At 48.0% G+C, this 16,697-nt stretch overlaps 1 protein-coding gene across 4 annotated transcripts in view; it reads left to right on the top strand.

Moving 5' to 3' along the window:
- Window positions 1-16,697, top strand: part of Brf1 (BRF1 general transcription factor IIIB subunit) — a 55,779-nt gene that overhangs the window by 15,310 nt on the left and 23,772 nt on the right. For all 4 annotated transcript variants that reach the window (XM_074067011.1, XM_074067010.1, XM_020159508.2 and 1 more), the window contains exons 3-5: window positions 50-223; window positions 11,941-11,972; window positions 15,855-15,927. In XM_074067011.1, coding sequence (XP_073923112.1) covers window positions 50-223; window positions 11,941-11,972; window positions 15,855-15,927 — 279 coding nt within the window. The remainder of the gene's footprint in view (window positions 1-49; window positions 224-11,940; window positions 11,973-15,854; window positions 15,928-16,697) is intronic.

The following is a 16,697-nucleotide window of genomic DNA, read 5'->3' on the forward strand; positions in this document are numbered from 1 at the left end:
TTGTTTTTTAATTGAAAGCTGTGATTGAGCAGTGATGTTTGTGTCCTAGGGCGGCGCCACATCCACCACCTGGGGAGCCAGTTGCAGCTGAATCAGCACTGTCTGGACACGGCCTTCAACTTCTTCAAGATGGCCGTTAGCAAGCACCTGACACGAGGCCGGAAGATGGCTCACGTAATCGCCGCCTGCCTGTACTTGGTGTGCCGCACAGAAGGCACGCCGCGTATCCTTTGTCCAGATGCCTCGGGATTCGTCTTGGTGCTTGACTGATTCCTCAGATATTGACTGGGTAGCTGCAGGAGCTTGGTGTTTGCTTGTAGCCCACAGACACCTTATTGGATGACTGGGCTGACCGAGCTAGGGCTTTGCTAGCCCCTGGACACTGTGTCCTGGATTCTTTTTTCCCACTCTTGGACCAACTCAGACTTGGGCACCAATTTCGGTGTCCTCCTCTGGTTTAAGAAGTTGGGGCACAGCTAGGCTGGGCTCAGTGTCCCTGCAGCTTTGAGTGGTGGAGAAAGAAGGAGACAACAGCTCACCATGTCTGCTGGCTTTGCTTCCTCCCCCTTGCAGGTTTGCATTCTTGAGGGTCAGGCCTGGTCCTTGTGTGCACTTGCTGAGCATCCGGTTCTGAGCTCTGCAGGCAGGTATGCACCAGGATTCTGCCCTGAGGAAACCTCTTCCAGTGCCTCCCAGTCCACTCACTTTGCACTGTCCTCTGTCCATGTACACCATATACGTGCCACATTTGGTTTCCTTTCCCTGTTCCTCTAGGTCTTCCTGGCCTACACTCTCCTCATTTTGTGGGGCATCTTCTCTGAAAGCTCCCTAAGAAAGAGACCTGCTTCAAGCTGGGAATATCTGAAAGTGGTTGTCATCTGCCCCCCAGACTGCACAGCACTGCCTCAGTGCATTCTTGCTCCATCATTCTTGGCCTGGGGTGGTGCCCTCTGGGCCTGACCCTTGGTATGGAACTGTTGGTACTTTTTCCTGTGGGGCAGGGACATCTATTCTCTAGTGGCCCCGCCTCTGGCCACCTCCTGCTTTGAACATGTATTGGGTCACCATGGTTTCTGCTGTGTTTGTCTTGTTCACTCTGCCTGCCCTGCTGAGGGCTTCCAGTGGTCTTTGCTTCCACTTACTGATCCTTTTGCTTTGGGATCATTCCTAAACTTTACTTTCCCGCATGAATTTCTTCTTTCATGGTTTTCAATTCTAAGAGCTCTTTTCATTTTCATTTTCATTTTTATTATATTGTACTTGTACATTGTGACATTTATAAAAGTGCTTACAATCTATCTTAGTTAAATCCATCCCCTCCATCATTCTCCTTTATCTTTCCTCCTCCCATTCCTGGAACAGTTTCGACAGATCTCATTTTTTCATTTTCATATAGGAGTACATAGAATTTCCACCATATTCACCCTCTTACACCCTTTACTTCTAAGAGCTCTTCATGTGCTCAAGTAGTTCTTCTTTTTCTGCCCATTCTTCACACATGTAGCATCATCTCTCCTCAGAGGAAGTGGTGTGCTGCTTGAGCTCTTGTCCCTTGAGATGCTTCTCTCAGTTGGTCTGTCGAGGCCATCCCATGTTTAGTGGACCTGGTGCTCTACTTCTGTGTGACAATGCAGTTGTGGCAGGCGCCTAAGACTGTAGAATGGTGGAGGTGCGATATGTAGCCCCATGCTGGTCCTCCATTACTCCTTTTTAGGTTCCTCACCAACCCGTCATTTCTTTCTACTCCTTGGCCACCCTGCCATCAATGGGACTTGGTAGTCCTGTGCTGTGAGTTCATGGTGTGAAGGTGGGGGTACAGGGAATGTGGTCCACCTTAGAGAGGTACCTCTGAGATTCTCCTATCCAGCCCATGGGTAGAAGTGGGGCTCTGGGCCCAGGACCAGGCACAGGAAATCCTTCTTCAGAAAGAACAAGGGCTTGATGCAAACAATTTAACCTCGTTCCTTCTCCTCTTGGCCACCCATCAAGTGTGTTTACTGCAGCCCAAAAAGTATCAGTTGTGAGGTTGGGGCCCTGTACTCGTAGGCCATCTCTCTACCCTCAAGGTTTGCTTTTTCCCGTCTGGGTATTCAGAGGATGTGGTACCTACTTCTGCAGAGACCCTATTGTCCCATGTTTCCTGGTGGCACCACCATTGTGAACTCAGTGGGTGTGGGTCTTTTGGCAGGATCTGAGCCCTTAGCCCTTGGTGTTTGCCCAGACTTACGTAATACCAGACTATCGTAAAAACATCGTTGCTGGAGGTGTGGCTCAAGTAGTTAAGTGCCTGCTTTGCAAGTGTGAAGTCCTTAGTTCAGACCCCAGTCTCACCAAAACAAAAAGTATTTCCTTTGCTGGGCACTGGTGGTTCATGCCTATAATCCTAACTATTTGGGAGGCTGAGATGGGAGGATCGTGGTTTGAGGCCAGCCTAGGCACATAGTTTGCGAGACCTCATCTTCAAAATAACTGGAGCAAAGTGGACTGAAGGTGTGGCTTAAGTGGCAGAGCGTCTACTTTGCAAGTGTGAAGCCCTGAGCTCAAACCCCAGTCCCAGCAAAAAAACAAACAAAAGAAGACCCCCATCGTTGGACAATGTTTCTCATACCTGTAGCATGAGATCACAGACTTGGTTTGTTCAGCCTCAAGGATGCTTTGTCTTTTTTGTCTTTCTGGTTTTGATTTGTTTTGAATCAAATTGTCAGTTTCTCAAAAAAACAGGCTTTGATTGGGGTTTGTGTACCCTTGGGGAAAATGACATTCATTTGAACAAGACTGACTTCCATCCAGTGGCTCTCCTTCTGCATGCTCTGTGCTTCTCTGTCTGGCCAGTGGGAGGTCTTGGACATCTCCAAAGTATTTGATGGTTTGAGCTTATGTAAACGGTATGTTCTGTGCTAATGTATAGAAATACAGTGGAGTTTTGTATGTTGGTGTTATATCCAATGATCTTACAAAATTCAATTGTTAGTCTCTTTGAACTTTGGAATTTTTTATGTATTCATTGTGTCTGCTGCTAATAAAGCTAGTTTTAGTTCTCCTTTTCAGTCCACTTGCCCATTATCTATTTTTGTTGCCCTTTACATGCCTGAAACCATCAATGCAGTGTCAAAGAGACCTGTCTCAGGGATGCTTTCTATCCTTCATTGTTAAATATTTGCTGCAAGGTTTTTCTAGATGGTTCTTTATCAGGTTAAGAATATTACCTTGTTCTTAATTTTGCAGAAGTTTTTATCATGAAGGGTATTGAACTTTATTGAGCACACACTTTGTGTATTCATTGGTAGGGTCACTGTGGGTGCTCCTTTAACTATTACGTAAAAAAATCACATTGGTTACTTTTAAGGTTGAGCCAATCCTAGACACTCAGGCATGGTAGTGGTGTGCATCCTTGATGCATTGCTGGTTTGGTCTGCTGGTGTTTTATGTAGGAAGCTGCGCAGTTGTCCTGTGCTTTCTTGTCAGGAAGTCTGTCTAGTCTGAGTCTCGGTAATGCTGGCACCCAGGTGCTGAGAAGCACCCTCTTGTGCTGTGCTCTGGGACCAGCCTGGGGATGATCTGAGCTAGTTCTTCCTTAATTTTGAAAGAAGTACACAGTGAAGCCATCTGGGCCTTTAGTGTCCTTTCTGGGAAAGTTTGAATAGTGATTCAGTTTCTTTCATGCACCTAAGACTATCCAGACTGTTCTTTCTTGTTTTGCTTTTGGTAAGTTGTATTTTGCAAGGGTTTATTCACATCATATCAGTTACCCAATGTATTGCCTAAAATTGTTCTTGATACTCCCTTAGTACCTCTTAAGTGTCTGTAAAATTGTAGGGATACCCCTCTTTCATGTCTTATGTTGGAATGCTTGCCTTTTTCTCTTTTTTCTTGGATCCATCTTGGTAGGGGGTTGTCAGTTTTTTATTACTTTTTTCTTTTTGGTGGTACTTAGTTTGAACTCAGAACTTCCTGCTTGTTAGGCAAGCACTTTGCCATTTGAGCCATGCTCCCAGCCCTGTCTTTTCTTTTTTTTTTTTTTAATAACAGCTTTATGGAGATGAAATTCACACACCATAATTCGTGGCAGCTCCAGGAACGTACAATTCATTGGCATTTAATCTGTTTACAGAGTTGTTCAGCCATCATCACAGTCAATGTTAGGACATTTTCATCACTTTGAAAGGAAACCCCATCCCCTCTATCCCCCACCTCTGAAGCCTCTAGTCTTAGGCAACCATCAGTCCACCACCTTTCTGTATTTGCCCATTCTGGACATTTGATACAAGTGGAAAGTGCACGGTGTGTGATTGGTTATTCATGGTTATCATTTCAAGGAGCTGGCAGGCTGTTTTCCACAGTGGCTGTGCCGTTTTTTGCTCCCTGTAGCCATGTGAGGCCCCAGTAACTGCTCCATCTCACCAGCACTAACCACTTTTCAAATACAGAATGCTGTGTAGCCCTGGACTTGGCCTGTGCCTTGTAGGGAACTTGTATGTACCAGGTGGGCTCACTTGACTGCCTCTCTTTTGGGCAGTTTGGTTCTTCAAGTCTGGCTGTTGTGGCCATTCCTGAATACCCAATTCTGTTTTCCCCTACCAAGCAAAATGGTGAGCATTAGGCTGCCTCTTTCGATGGTCTCTGTGCTTTGCCTTGGGAGCAGCAGAAGTCCTGAGGGGAGAGCAGGGTACCATTCTTGGTAGAGGAGACAGCTTCTGTGGGACTGAGAGTAGATACTAGCACTGGAAATCAGGAGATGCTTTTTGCTCGTGCTGCTCAGCCCTTTAGGTCCATCAGGTTGATTTTTGTACAGATGTGTTTAAAAGTTTAGGGCTTGGGCTGGAGGCATGGATTAACTGGGAGAGTGCCTGCCTAGCAAGCATGAAGCCCTGAGTTATCACCACGGACACACACACACAGAGACCAGGGCAACAAGCACAAGTAAAGTCTCTTGAGCAGATGACTGAATCATTTGCAGGACCGCCTGAGAGGTTCAGGATGGAGTTGAACACAGGGTGGGTTCCTGGAGCTGCCACCAGAGCTCTATGCCTTCCCGAGAGGCCAGGGGAGGCAGGACCATGCATTTTCTGGGGGTGTGCAGCCAAGTGGTCTCTAAGTGGAGTCTGGCTCCAGGCATTTTCTGCCCAGCTTCTGGCGGGCAGCAGTGATGCTGGGCATCTCTGGATCTGGTGGTCTGGCCATGTGGGAAGAGGCTCAGTCCTCAAAGCAGGGCTCTGGGAAGGCACTCAGGTCACCTGGTGTTCTCTACATGCCATTTGTTAGAGAGAGTGATATGTTAGATTATCTGAGGTGTGTTGTTTACAAAGGAGAGCCCACGATAGGTTGCTTCAGCCCCCTGTGGCTGTGGACTTTGGTGCTTTGTGGGGAGCAGTGGAGTAGGGTCCTTCATAAGGGCATGGTTCTTCTAGGGAGAGGAAAGGTGGACCAAGGGGTGGGCTTCAGCAGGTCCCTTGTCAGTCGATAAGACACTATCCCAGAGCACCTGTGCTCTGGTAAGATTTGAGGCTGAGTAGTGTCCGTAGGTAGCATTCAGGCACAGAACTGTTTGTGACCTGGAAAGCAGGGTCCTTGTGGAGCTCTTGAGTACTGGGGCTACCTGAGTTTAGGTGACTGGCCCCATTCCAAACTATGTCTAAGAACCATCAGAGCCTGGCCTATGCAGATGTGGGGCCTGAGGACGTCCTCTCTGTCCAGCCAGGTTTCTATTTCAGTAAGCCTGTGGTGAAGGCTCTGAGGTATAAGCCTACTTGTCTTTCACAGCCTCAGACACCCAATTGTATGCTTTTGCAAGGAGCTGTGCCGTGCAGGGGCTTGGTTGGGTGTGTGCTTTTGGAGCGTCTGCTGCTGCAGCCATCCACTTGGGTGGGGTGGGGACGACAGGCACCAGTATCCCAAGAGGCTGTTTGCTTCACCCTCTGATGGGGTGTCAGGGTGTTCTGGGGCCTCAGGGTCTGCTGGGTCAAGAGCAGCAGGAGCCAGACTATCTAGGTTTTAATTCTTGCTCTGCCTCTGAGCTTGGTGACCTTGGTCAGTTACCTAGCAGGAAAAGGGGAAGGGGACAGTTCCAGTTCCTCCCTGGTATGTTGCCAGAGAACAGGCATTAGGATCCTGTAGTCAGCAGGCATTAGTGCTGTGCAGAGAGCAGGCTTCAGAGTTGTATAGACTCTGTCAAGGTTGTATAAACAGTAGGTATCAGTGCTGTATAGGCAGCAGATGTCAGTATGTAGACAAGTGGATGTCAGGATTGTGCAGACAGCTGGCATCAATGCTGTGTAGACAATACACATCAATCCTGTGCAGAGAACAGGCTTCAGTGTTGTATAGACAACAGGTTGTGTAGACTGTGGACATCAGTGCTGTTCAGTACTGATATCAGTAGGTGTGAGTGTTGTGTAGACAGCAGGCATCAGTGTTGTATAGACAACAGGTGTCAGGACTGGGTAGACAGCTAGCATCAATATTGTGCAGACAATGGGCGTTAATGTGTGGACATCAAGTGTCAGTGTCGTATAGATAATAGGTGTCAGGGTTGTGTACACAGCAGGTGTCAGTTGTGTAGACATCAGGCATCAATGCTGTGTAGACAGTAGGCATCAGTGTTGTATAAATAACAGGTGTTATAGACAATAGGCATCAATGCCATGTAAGTAACAGGCTCAGTGTGCAGACAGTAGTCATCAGTGCTATGTAAATAGTAGGTATCAATGTTGTGTAGATAGTGGGCATCAATGTTAGACAGCAGATGTCAGTGTTTTATAGACTGTAGACATGAATGCTGTGCGGACAGCAAGTGTCAGCGTTACATATATAGCGGGTATCAACACTGTGCAGATAGCAGCCATAATGTTGTATAGACAGTAGTCTTCAATGTTGTGTAGACAATAGGCATCAATGTTCTGGAGACAGCAGGTGTCAGTTTGTAGACAGTGGGCATCAGTGCTGTGCAGACAGGCATCAGTGTTGTATAGACAGCAGCCATCAATGCTGTGTAGCCAGTAGGGAGCAGTATTGTATGGACAGTAGTCATTAGTGCCATGCAGACAGCTGGTATCAGTGTTGTGTAGATATCAGGTTGTCAGTGTTGTGTAGATAGTGGGCATCAATGCTGTGCAGATAGGTGTCAGTGTTGTGTAGACATCAGGTGGCAGTATTGTATAGACAGACAGTAGGCAACAAAGCCATGTAGACAGCAGGTATTAGTGTTGTGTAGATAGTGGTGTCAGTGTTGTGTAGACAATAGGCATCTATGACATGCAGACAGCAGGTGTCAATTGTATAGACAGTGGGCATCAATGCCTTGCAGATAACAGACATCAGTGATGTATGGACAGTAGGCATCAAAGCTGTGCAGATGGTGGTGTGAGTGTTGGGTAGACAGTGGGTGGCAGTGTTGTATGGACAGTAGGCATCAAAGCTGTGCAGACAGTGGTGTGAATGTTGTGTAGACAGTGGGTGGCAGTGTTGTATGGACAGTAGGCATCAAAGCTGTGCAGACAGTGGTGTGAATGTTGTGTAGACAGTGGGTGGCAGTGTTGTATGGACAGTAGGCATCAAAGCTGTGCAGACGGTGGTGTGAGTGTTGGGTAGACAGTGGGTGGCAGTGTTGTATGGACAGTAGGCATCAAAGCTGTGCAGACGGTGGTGTGAATGTTGTGTAGACAGTGGGTGGCAGTGTTGTATGGACAGTAGGCATCAAAGCTGTGCAGACGGTGGTGTGAGTGTTGGGTAGACAGTGGGTGGCAGGGTGCTGCTTGTCGTAGATGCTGCCCAGTGAGTGTAGGTCAGGTTGCGGCATGCTGGGGCCTTTGCTGGCTGGGGTGTCCTGGGGGCTCCTGCTCTGGATCTAGATCGCACTGTGGGCTGGGCTGTGGACAACTGTGCCAAATGGAGCTGTCCACTGGGAAAGGTGAGTTAGTGGACTGTGGTAGGTATTGGGCCAGTTATCCTCAGGTAGGTGGAGGTTTCACTCCTCTGCCTGATGCATATCTGTTACTGTAGTCGTCTCCATTCCCTTGGGGCCTGGGGTCATGCTGGTTTGTGTAGGAACTCCACTGGCCCCATTCATGTGCTAACTGTTGTGGACACACCTCTTTGTTGGTCTGTACATAAAGGGCAGTTTCTCTTTGAGCACCATCTACATAAACTTTCTTTTTTTTTTTTTTTTTGTGGGACTGGGGTTTGAACTCAGGACTTTGCGCTTGCAGAACAGGTGCTTTGCCACTTGAGCCACACTTCCAATCAACGGAAACTTTTATATATGAGGCTGTGTAAAGAAACGTCATGTTCTTTTTAGTTTTGTCTTATTAAAATCTGTAAACTTTAACACTTAAAAGAGAATGTCTTTCAATTTAAATCAGGTTCTGTCTGCAATTGTCCTTCCAGCAAGTACAGTGAGGTCAGCCAGATGTTTCCTCTGCCTTCCTCACAGAGGAGCTGACACCTTCCCTCTCCCTGCCATTCCCAGCAGTAGCCACAATGGTGCCAGGGTAGTGTGGTGGCACAGCCACAGACCGATTCACATGCTCTGTCAAACCCCTACAGATGGCCTGGTGGGTAGAGCCCCTGCAAGTAAGAAGCTCCAAGTTCAAATCCCAGGCCCACCAAAGAAAAAAAATAAAGTCATCGGTTTGACTTGGTTTAAACTTTAATTCCAATCTTCCTTTAAAATATACACAATCTGTCCCATTAACTTATTACAAAGATTTCAAACCCCACAAAATTGAAGTACTTGTATTTCCAGTGAACACTTTAGCTGTCCTTGCTCTGTTCTGATTGCCTCTCTCCCCTAGTTCTCCATCCCTCAATGTCTTATTTTTGACATATTTCAAAGCAAGCTGCAGGCCCTCTGCCCACTCCACCAGCCCTGCAGAGGAAGGCAATTGCCTGATTCAGGTTCATCACTTATAATCCTTTTTTTTTCCTTTAAAGGTAAAATTGGTATAAAACAAAATGCACAGGTCTCACTTATACTATTAGATGATTTCTGGCAAATGTGTACCTGTGTACTCCACTGTCTTCAAGCAACAGCAGCATCACCATCCCTGAACACTCCTCAGGCCCCTAGAGGCTGTGACTATGCTCTTCTTTCGACTACAGACTCACTGTCTTGTTCTGGGACATCCTATAGATGGAGTTGCCCGGTTTGAGCTCTTTACTATCAGGTTTCTGTCAGTGGCATGCTTTGTATTCGTTCACGTTACTTTTGCACTGAGTAATGTCACTGTGTACACATATGACAGCTTGTCAGTCCTTCTATTCATGAACTGCTGGGTTGGTCCCAATTTTTAGCCATTATGAATGAAGCTGCTCTGAGCATTCTTGTGCAAGTCTTCCTGGATGCACACTTGTTTCTATTAGGTAAATGCCTAGGAGTGGAACAGCTAGGTCAGAAGGTAGGAGTGTACTTAGTTTTCTAAGACACCTCCACACCAGCAGCGTGTGTGAGCTGAGGCTGTTTGTGTCCTTGCCAGCAGTTGATATACTGCTGTGAGTGCCTCGCATTTGTTTCTGTGAGCACTGATGTAGCGTGTGTGTGTGTGTGTGTGTGTGTGTGTGTGTGTGTGTGTTGTCTTTTTGGCAGTACTGGGGTTTGAACTCAGGGTCTTGTGCTTCCTAGGCAGGTGCATTACCACTTGAGACATGTTCCCAGCCCTTTGTGCTTTAGTTTTCAGGTAGAGTCTCATGTTTTTTTTTTGCCCGGGACCAGCTTGGACCTCTGTCCTCCTACTTAGGCTTGTAGCAGGGATCACAGGCATGTACCACCATGCCCAGCCGTGGTCAAGTTCTTTTCATGTGTGTCAGCTGTTTCTCCTCATGAAATTTCTGTTCATAAAAGCTTTATTTTGGCCTTTATGTTATTTTATTTTAGTTAATTATTTTTGCGGTAGTGAAGTTTGAATTTAAGGTTTTGTGCTTGCTAGGCGAGTGCTCTACCACTTGAGCCACTCCACTAGCCCTTTTTTTTGTGTGATGGGTTTTCTAAGATAGGGTCTCACAAACTATTGCCTGGACTGGCTTCAAACTGCGATCCTCCTGATCTTTGCTTCCTGAGTAGCTAGGATAACAGGCGTGAGCTACAGGCACCCAGCCCCCAGCCCTTTTTGCTTTAGTTATTTTTCAAATAGGGTCTCACATTTTTTCCCCGAGGCCGGCCTGTATCATGATTCCTCTACTTACCACACCCAGCCTTTTTTTTTTTTTTTTTTAAATTGGTCGATACAGGGTTTCACTCACTTTTTGTCAGCTCTGGCTGTGTAACTATGATATTCCTGATCTCTGTCTCCTGAGTGTTGGGACTACAGGTATGGACCACAGTACCTGACTTGTTATCATCATTTTTAAAATAGGCTTTGCTTTTTAACAACAGTTTAGGCTTAAAGGAAAACTGTGCTGCGAGTATGAAGTGCAGTTCCCTATGGTCAAGATCTGCCGCAGTATGGTTTATGGTGTTTTTTTTTTGTTGTTGTTGTTTTTTGAGACAGGATTTCACTACGTAGCCCAGCCTAGCCTCAAACTCTCAATCCTCCTGCCTCAGCCTCCTGAGAGCTGGGATCATTCATAGTCATGTAACACCACGGCCACTTGGTGTATTCCTTCCACAGCTGGGAAACCAGAATGGACATATCTTCATCCTGAGTCCAGTTTACTTATGTTGTGCATGGTGTGGGCTTACACAAGTGTGTTTAACCTGTGTCCACCATTACAGTGTTCTTTATTAGGGTCCTGCTAAAACCCTCTGTGCTCCACCTAGTCACCTCCTTCCCTCAACCCCAGCCAACACAGGTCTTTTTACTGTCTTCTACACTTACAGAGTTGGGAATCAACTCTTTGTCTTTGTTCACTTTTTTCTGTTGTCTGTTTTTAATGGCCTTGATTTCTGCTGTTAGGATTACCTCCTTTTTCTTTTGATTTTGCTTTTCTCTATCTTCTTTCAGTTCTTCTCAGCAGTTGTAGGTCTCTGCCACAGTGTCGTCAGTCTTATTGTTATCGCTCTATGGTGCAGTAGGTGCCAGTTGGGATTAAGAAATGTCTTTTCTTGGGCTGGGATGTAGCTCGGTGGTACAGCGCTTGCCTAGCATGCCTGAGGCCCTGGGTTCGATCCCAGCACCAAAAAAGAAAAGACAAAAGAAAAAAAAAAGAAACCTCTCCCTAAGAAATGTCTTTTCCTCCAAGAGCTTGGAGCTTATGTTTTGCTTCCTGTGACTCTGGGGTTAGGGTGTCATCATGGGCTTTGCTCCTCCCTGGCACATCTGGGTCCTGAAGATTTTCCCCCGGACACCTGCTCTGGGCTTCCAACTCAGCATCATGAGGGTTTCTTAGTCCCTTCTCAAGCCAATAGCAGATGAATGGGATGAATTTGTGTGTGGAGGGAGATGCTGGGGCCTTTTGCATGTTAAGCACACAGTTTGCCATTAGATATACTTTACTGACAGTGACCCTCACCAGTGGGTCATGTGAGCTTGAACTCACTAGGAACATGTTCTTGGTTCTGCTTACTCATCTACTGAGAGTGAGGACAGGTCCCATATAAGGGTTCCCTCAGCCATCCTGTGGCCTGGACGGGCATTCACTACCTTGCTACACCTGCGTCCCTCTCTTGGGAGTCTGTGTGTACCAAATCAAGATGCTGCCTGGTACCTGACAGGTGCTAAGTAAGTGCTGAGAAATGGAGTGTGAGCATGGTGCACGTGTCTGTGTTCTGTTGGGGCAGAGGACCTTCTGTGAGGTGTGCACCTGATTGGGCAAGCATGTGGGAGCTGAAGCCCCATTTCTGGTTCCCTGACCCTTCTCCCCACTCCCTCGGTGCCTAGAGCAACAGAGGTTCTGGACAGCCTTCCTGGACAGATGCTGGGCTTAGATTTGACAGCAAGGTGCCTGCCTGCTCCGTAAGCATGTGGCCCTGGTAGCTTCTGTGCAGATTCTCCTTAACTCCAGCTGCAGATATGCTCCTTGACCTCAGCGACCTGCTCCAGGTAGACCGCTTTTATTTTTATGTCTTTCCCCACCTGAGAGGGTGTCTGGGGCACAGCCTCCACACACCTGGAGGCAGGTCTGTGCTGCCTTTGTAGCGGAAAGGCTTCTCTGCAGGGTAGAGAGGCTGTGTGGTGAAAGCCAGGGTCTGCAGTGGTGGGAGCAGACAGCTACTGGCAGAACTTACTGTCATTGTGCTGTTCAGGGCCCCTGTGGCCCAGAATTACAACCACTTAAGAGACCCATGTGAGTTTTGGTCCTAGGCAAGAGAGGGTCTTTGAAAGACAAAGGAAAATTGGAACCCTGTGCTTGTATTTTAAACTATGGAAAAGCCTCATACTTAGAGTCTGTTTATAGTCACTTGCTTTCTGGGTACAGGGAAAGCATTTTCTGCTGCATTGCTCATTTCCAAACAACTAAATATTTTGGGACGATGGTGGAGCATCAAGACCCTGCAGTGTGTCCCCACTGAAAGCTCTCTAGGGAGCTGGTTGGAGGCTGACTTAAGTCCTCAACACCCTGGGTTGTGGCAGGGCCCTAAGGTCCATGGCAATCATCCACTGAGGACTAGGAACGAGAAATGTCATTGAAAACAAAGGTGTCTGGAGTGTAAAGATGCCATGGATTTCAAATTGAAGGGAACTCTTCTATCCAGATCTAGATGTCCCCCAGGGGTTCTGAGAGCCTAGAGGCAAGGCTCCAGCTTCTGCTGCTCAGGCCTCAGTGCCCTCCAATAGTGAACAGCAGTTAGACTCCACTTGAGTCAGATGGTACCTTGTATTTTTGTCCTCTTTATAAATGGTATGTCAGCAGCTACTGCTGAAATATTTTGTGGTCAAGCTAAAAATAACCTGTTGGAATTGTGATAATCCAGTGACTCCACCTTTCAATAGCACTGTGCTCGATTCAGGGCAAGGCCATATGACCTGGTTTCTAACCCAGTGACTTACCAGGAAAGACTGGTGCCAGAGCCAGGGTCATGCGGCTACATAAGTGGCTTGGGTACCTCTTGAAGGCAAAGGAGGTATGCCAGTCAGCTCTGGCTTCATAGATTTGGAAACAGGAAACCAGTCAGCCTGTCAGGATAGAAGAAGGTAGCCAGTAAAGGCTGAGATCCCTGTGTTGGCCAGGGAGAGCTGCATGGTCTGCACAGACACTCATACTTTGCTTTGACCTTTGACACCTCAAATGGCAGGGCCATGCTAACAGGCTTGGTATGAGGGTACCTGGCAGGTGAGGACTGGGCAAGGCTGGCTTCTCCTGTAGGAGTCCAAATCATGTTCCTTTGTTCCCCTGAGATAGGGCTAGGGATGGCCTGGCATTCTGGGGACACATTTCTGCACCTAATCTGGATGCAGGGCATGCACACATCAGCAAGGACCTCACCAGGTCTGGCAAGGGCTACTTTGAGGAAACTAATTAAAGATTATAATTGGCAGCGAGCCTCTGATTGTAGATTCTCACTTAGTTCTTGATTCCTGCACATCCCAAAGGTTAAACTTCTCCCCATTGTCTAAGACCCTCTGGCTAGAACTGTTGCTATACAAGAATCACTCTGTGGCCCATCTGGCTCATACTTCATTGTTCCTGCAGGCCATACAGAAGCAGTTCAGGTACCAGTCACAGGGTTGCTCACCTGCTTGGGTACACAGCCCCTCAGAGGCAGAGCCAAGACCCACAAGAGCGGCTGCATGTAGGATACACTGCTGTCCTGAGAGAGAAATGAGGGGGCTGGTTAGCCATGTCCAGCCTTGACCACCTGCCCTGGGAAGCAGCTGTCAGTCACAAGCATGGGGAAGTGAACTGTAAACAGGACCATTTCTAATAAACAATTCTCATAAACATTTGCATCTTTAGAAGCTGGGCATGGTGGCACATACCTATAGTTCCAGCTCTTAGGAGGCTGAGGCAGGAGAATCACTTGAGCCCAGGAGTTCAAGGCCAGTCTAGGCAACATAGTGAGACCCTGTTTCAAAAAAAAAAAAGTATCTCTGGAAAGAGCTTTTTGAAACTTTTGACTTTCCAGCCAGGGACCATTGACTCACACTTGTAATCCTAGCTACTTGGGAGGCTGGGATCGGAAAGATTGCAGTTTGAGGCCAGCCCAGGCAAATAGTGTATAAGAGCCCATCTCTAAAACAACCAGAGCAAAATGGACTGGAAATATTGCTCAAGCAGTAGAGCACCTGCTTTCCAAGCACAAACCCTGAGTTCAAAACCCCAGTCCCACCAAAAACAAAATTTTGACTTTCCATTTGAAATATGTTTAGAGAACTCCTTCCTCACCATTCTGGTCTTATCATCTACTGTGTGTCCATCTAGGACCCAAGGTTAAGATGGTGAGGAGTCAGGTGGGCAGGCAGAGGTCAGAGTTAGCTTTCCAGTGGGACCTAGATGTCTCAGTACCAAATTACAGTGGCCTAAACAGGGATGTGCAGGAGGAGTCTGGCAGGGTGGAGGGGGGGCAGTGATCCAGCACAAGGGTCAGGGTACTCCTGGGAGAAGCACACACTCCTGTATACTTAAGATACATCATACATGAATGCCACACACCATACACACATCACACACATTCATGTACTCCATGCAGTTTGGGGGATGACTCCAGGAACTCCTGAGAAGATGGCACTGCTTCAGAAGGTGTGCTGTGAACACCTTATGATGTTGTCTCAGGAGTACCTCAGAGAAGATGGAAACTGACCAGCCAGGGGTAGGAGGTGACTGGCAGACTGTAACCTGCAGCTGCTTGGATATAGAAGCTGAGGCCCAGCCCTCCCTGCAGGCTGGCTCTCAGCTGACATGTCCCAAGCCCTTCTTCTTTCTCCTGCCTCTGATGTGAACCCCACTGTGTATCATCCCTTAGATTTCCTGTCCCTTGAAGTCTACAAGCTCTGGGTGGAGGGGTGGGGGTGTGCCACCTTCATACCAGGAAAAGGAGCCTTGTCCAGAGTCCTGTAGATCAAGCAAGGGACGCTTTGGGGAGGCCAAACCACTTACACCATGAGACCCTAGAATCCCTGGGGATTCTAGGAAGACAGCAGTTGGGTCCCCAAGGAGCTGAAGAATGGAGAGGCTTTTACAAACTCAGGCAGGGTGGGACTCTGAAACCTTAGCATGTGCTTGGAGTGGAAACCTGGGCTTTCCCAGCCCTACACATCTTCTATACTGCCATACCTGGATGGCCTGTCTGACCCCACCCAGAAACATACTCCCTATGACCTGCCCATGTTTCTGGCAAGTGCCAGGTTCCTTAGGGGAGCCCAGTCCATTATGGGGCCACACTGATGTGCCTGGGAGTTCTGTGTACAGGCAGATCCTCACTTTCCTGACAAGTGATAGTGCTCCTTCCACCAACTGCTAGTTCTTGAGACAGCCCTCCTGTTGCCCACCCTGTGACAAGGAAGAGAGCCATAGCAAGTGAGAGGGTAGTTAAGGAGCAGGGGCTGGAGGTGGGAGCAATGGAACAAAGATGGAAGGAACTCAGAGGCTGAGACCCCTGGACCAGTGGGAGCCTGGGGTGGAGGAGGTGTCTGACATGAGTGTTGCCTGCAGGTGTTGTGTTGACTTTGAATGAAGCACAGCATGCACTATGTGATCCCACCCTGAAAGGTATCCTTCAGACAGGTTTCCTAAGGAAATGCAGTAATTGACGAGATAGTACAGGGGGAGTCCTGAGCAGCGCCTACAAGAAGGCTGACCCCACTGACCCAGAGGCCAGCGGAGACTAGGTTCTAAGGTGGGGGTTAGGTGCTCCATGGGCCAGCAGGGAGCCTGACATTGGATTCTTTGAAGACTGAACAGTGAAATAGGCACTTTAAGAAAGGAAAAAAAGCTCAAACATTTCCTTAAACACTGTATTTCTGGCTATGTTCTTTCCACCACAGGTGAACGTGTACGTGCTAGGGAAGACGTTCCTGCTGTTGGCGAGGGAGCTCTGCATCAATGCACCAGCCATAGGTATGCCAGACTTGGGCAGGTGCTACTGGGCCCCTTGGAGCTCTGTGTTAATGCACTAGCCATGGGTATGCCAGGCTCAAGCAGGTGCCACTTGGCCCCTGGGAGCTCTGCATCAATGCAATGGCTATAGGTAGGCTGAACTCAGATAGGAGCAGTGCTGGGCCTCTGGAAACCAGCATGCCAAGGTGTTTGTTCCAAAGAGTCAGAAGGCCATCAAATCAAAGTGCAAGACCCTAAAGCAAGAAACATCTCCTAGGGGCTGGCTGAGTGGCTCAAGTGGTAACAGCACCTGCCTAACAAGTGTGAGACCCTGAGTTCAAACCCCAGTGCCCTCTCCCCCCGTCACCCCTGCCCACCAAAAAAAAAGTCTTCTAAAATCTGCTGGTAGAGCTGTGGGGTGGGGTGGGGTGGGGCATTATTTCTGGTACAAATCCAGAAGGCCTACTGCCAGGGCCTGTTACGTGTAGACAGAGGGAAAAGGGCATAATGTATATTGGAAGCCTATCTAACAGGGTTTGAGGAACACAGCTAACTGCAGGTGCCCTGAGGAAGGAAGGACCTCTCATAGGGGTAAGGGGAGCTTCTGGAGATGGATGCTCGCCCAGCCACAGCCTCTTTATATGAGTTTTACCAAGAAGGATCTTCGTGGCCTACTTGTGGCCTTTGCTCTTGACCGTCAAATGTCTCCTCATGGTAAAGAAGCATTACCAGGGTAGAGGACGGAGTATGTTCTGTCATCAACATGACCACATCCCTGGTGCTGGCCAGCA

This window comes from Castor canadensis, chromosome 3, assembly GCF_047511655.1.
Source record: "Castor canadensis chromosome 3, mCasCan1.hap1v2, whole genome shotgun sequence".
Taxonomy (NCBI): domain Eukaryota; kingdom Metazoa; phylum Chordata; class Mammalia; order Rodentia; family Castoridae; genus Castor; species Castor canadensis.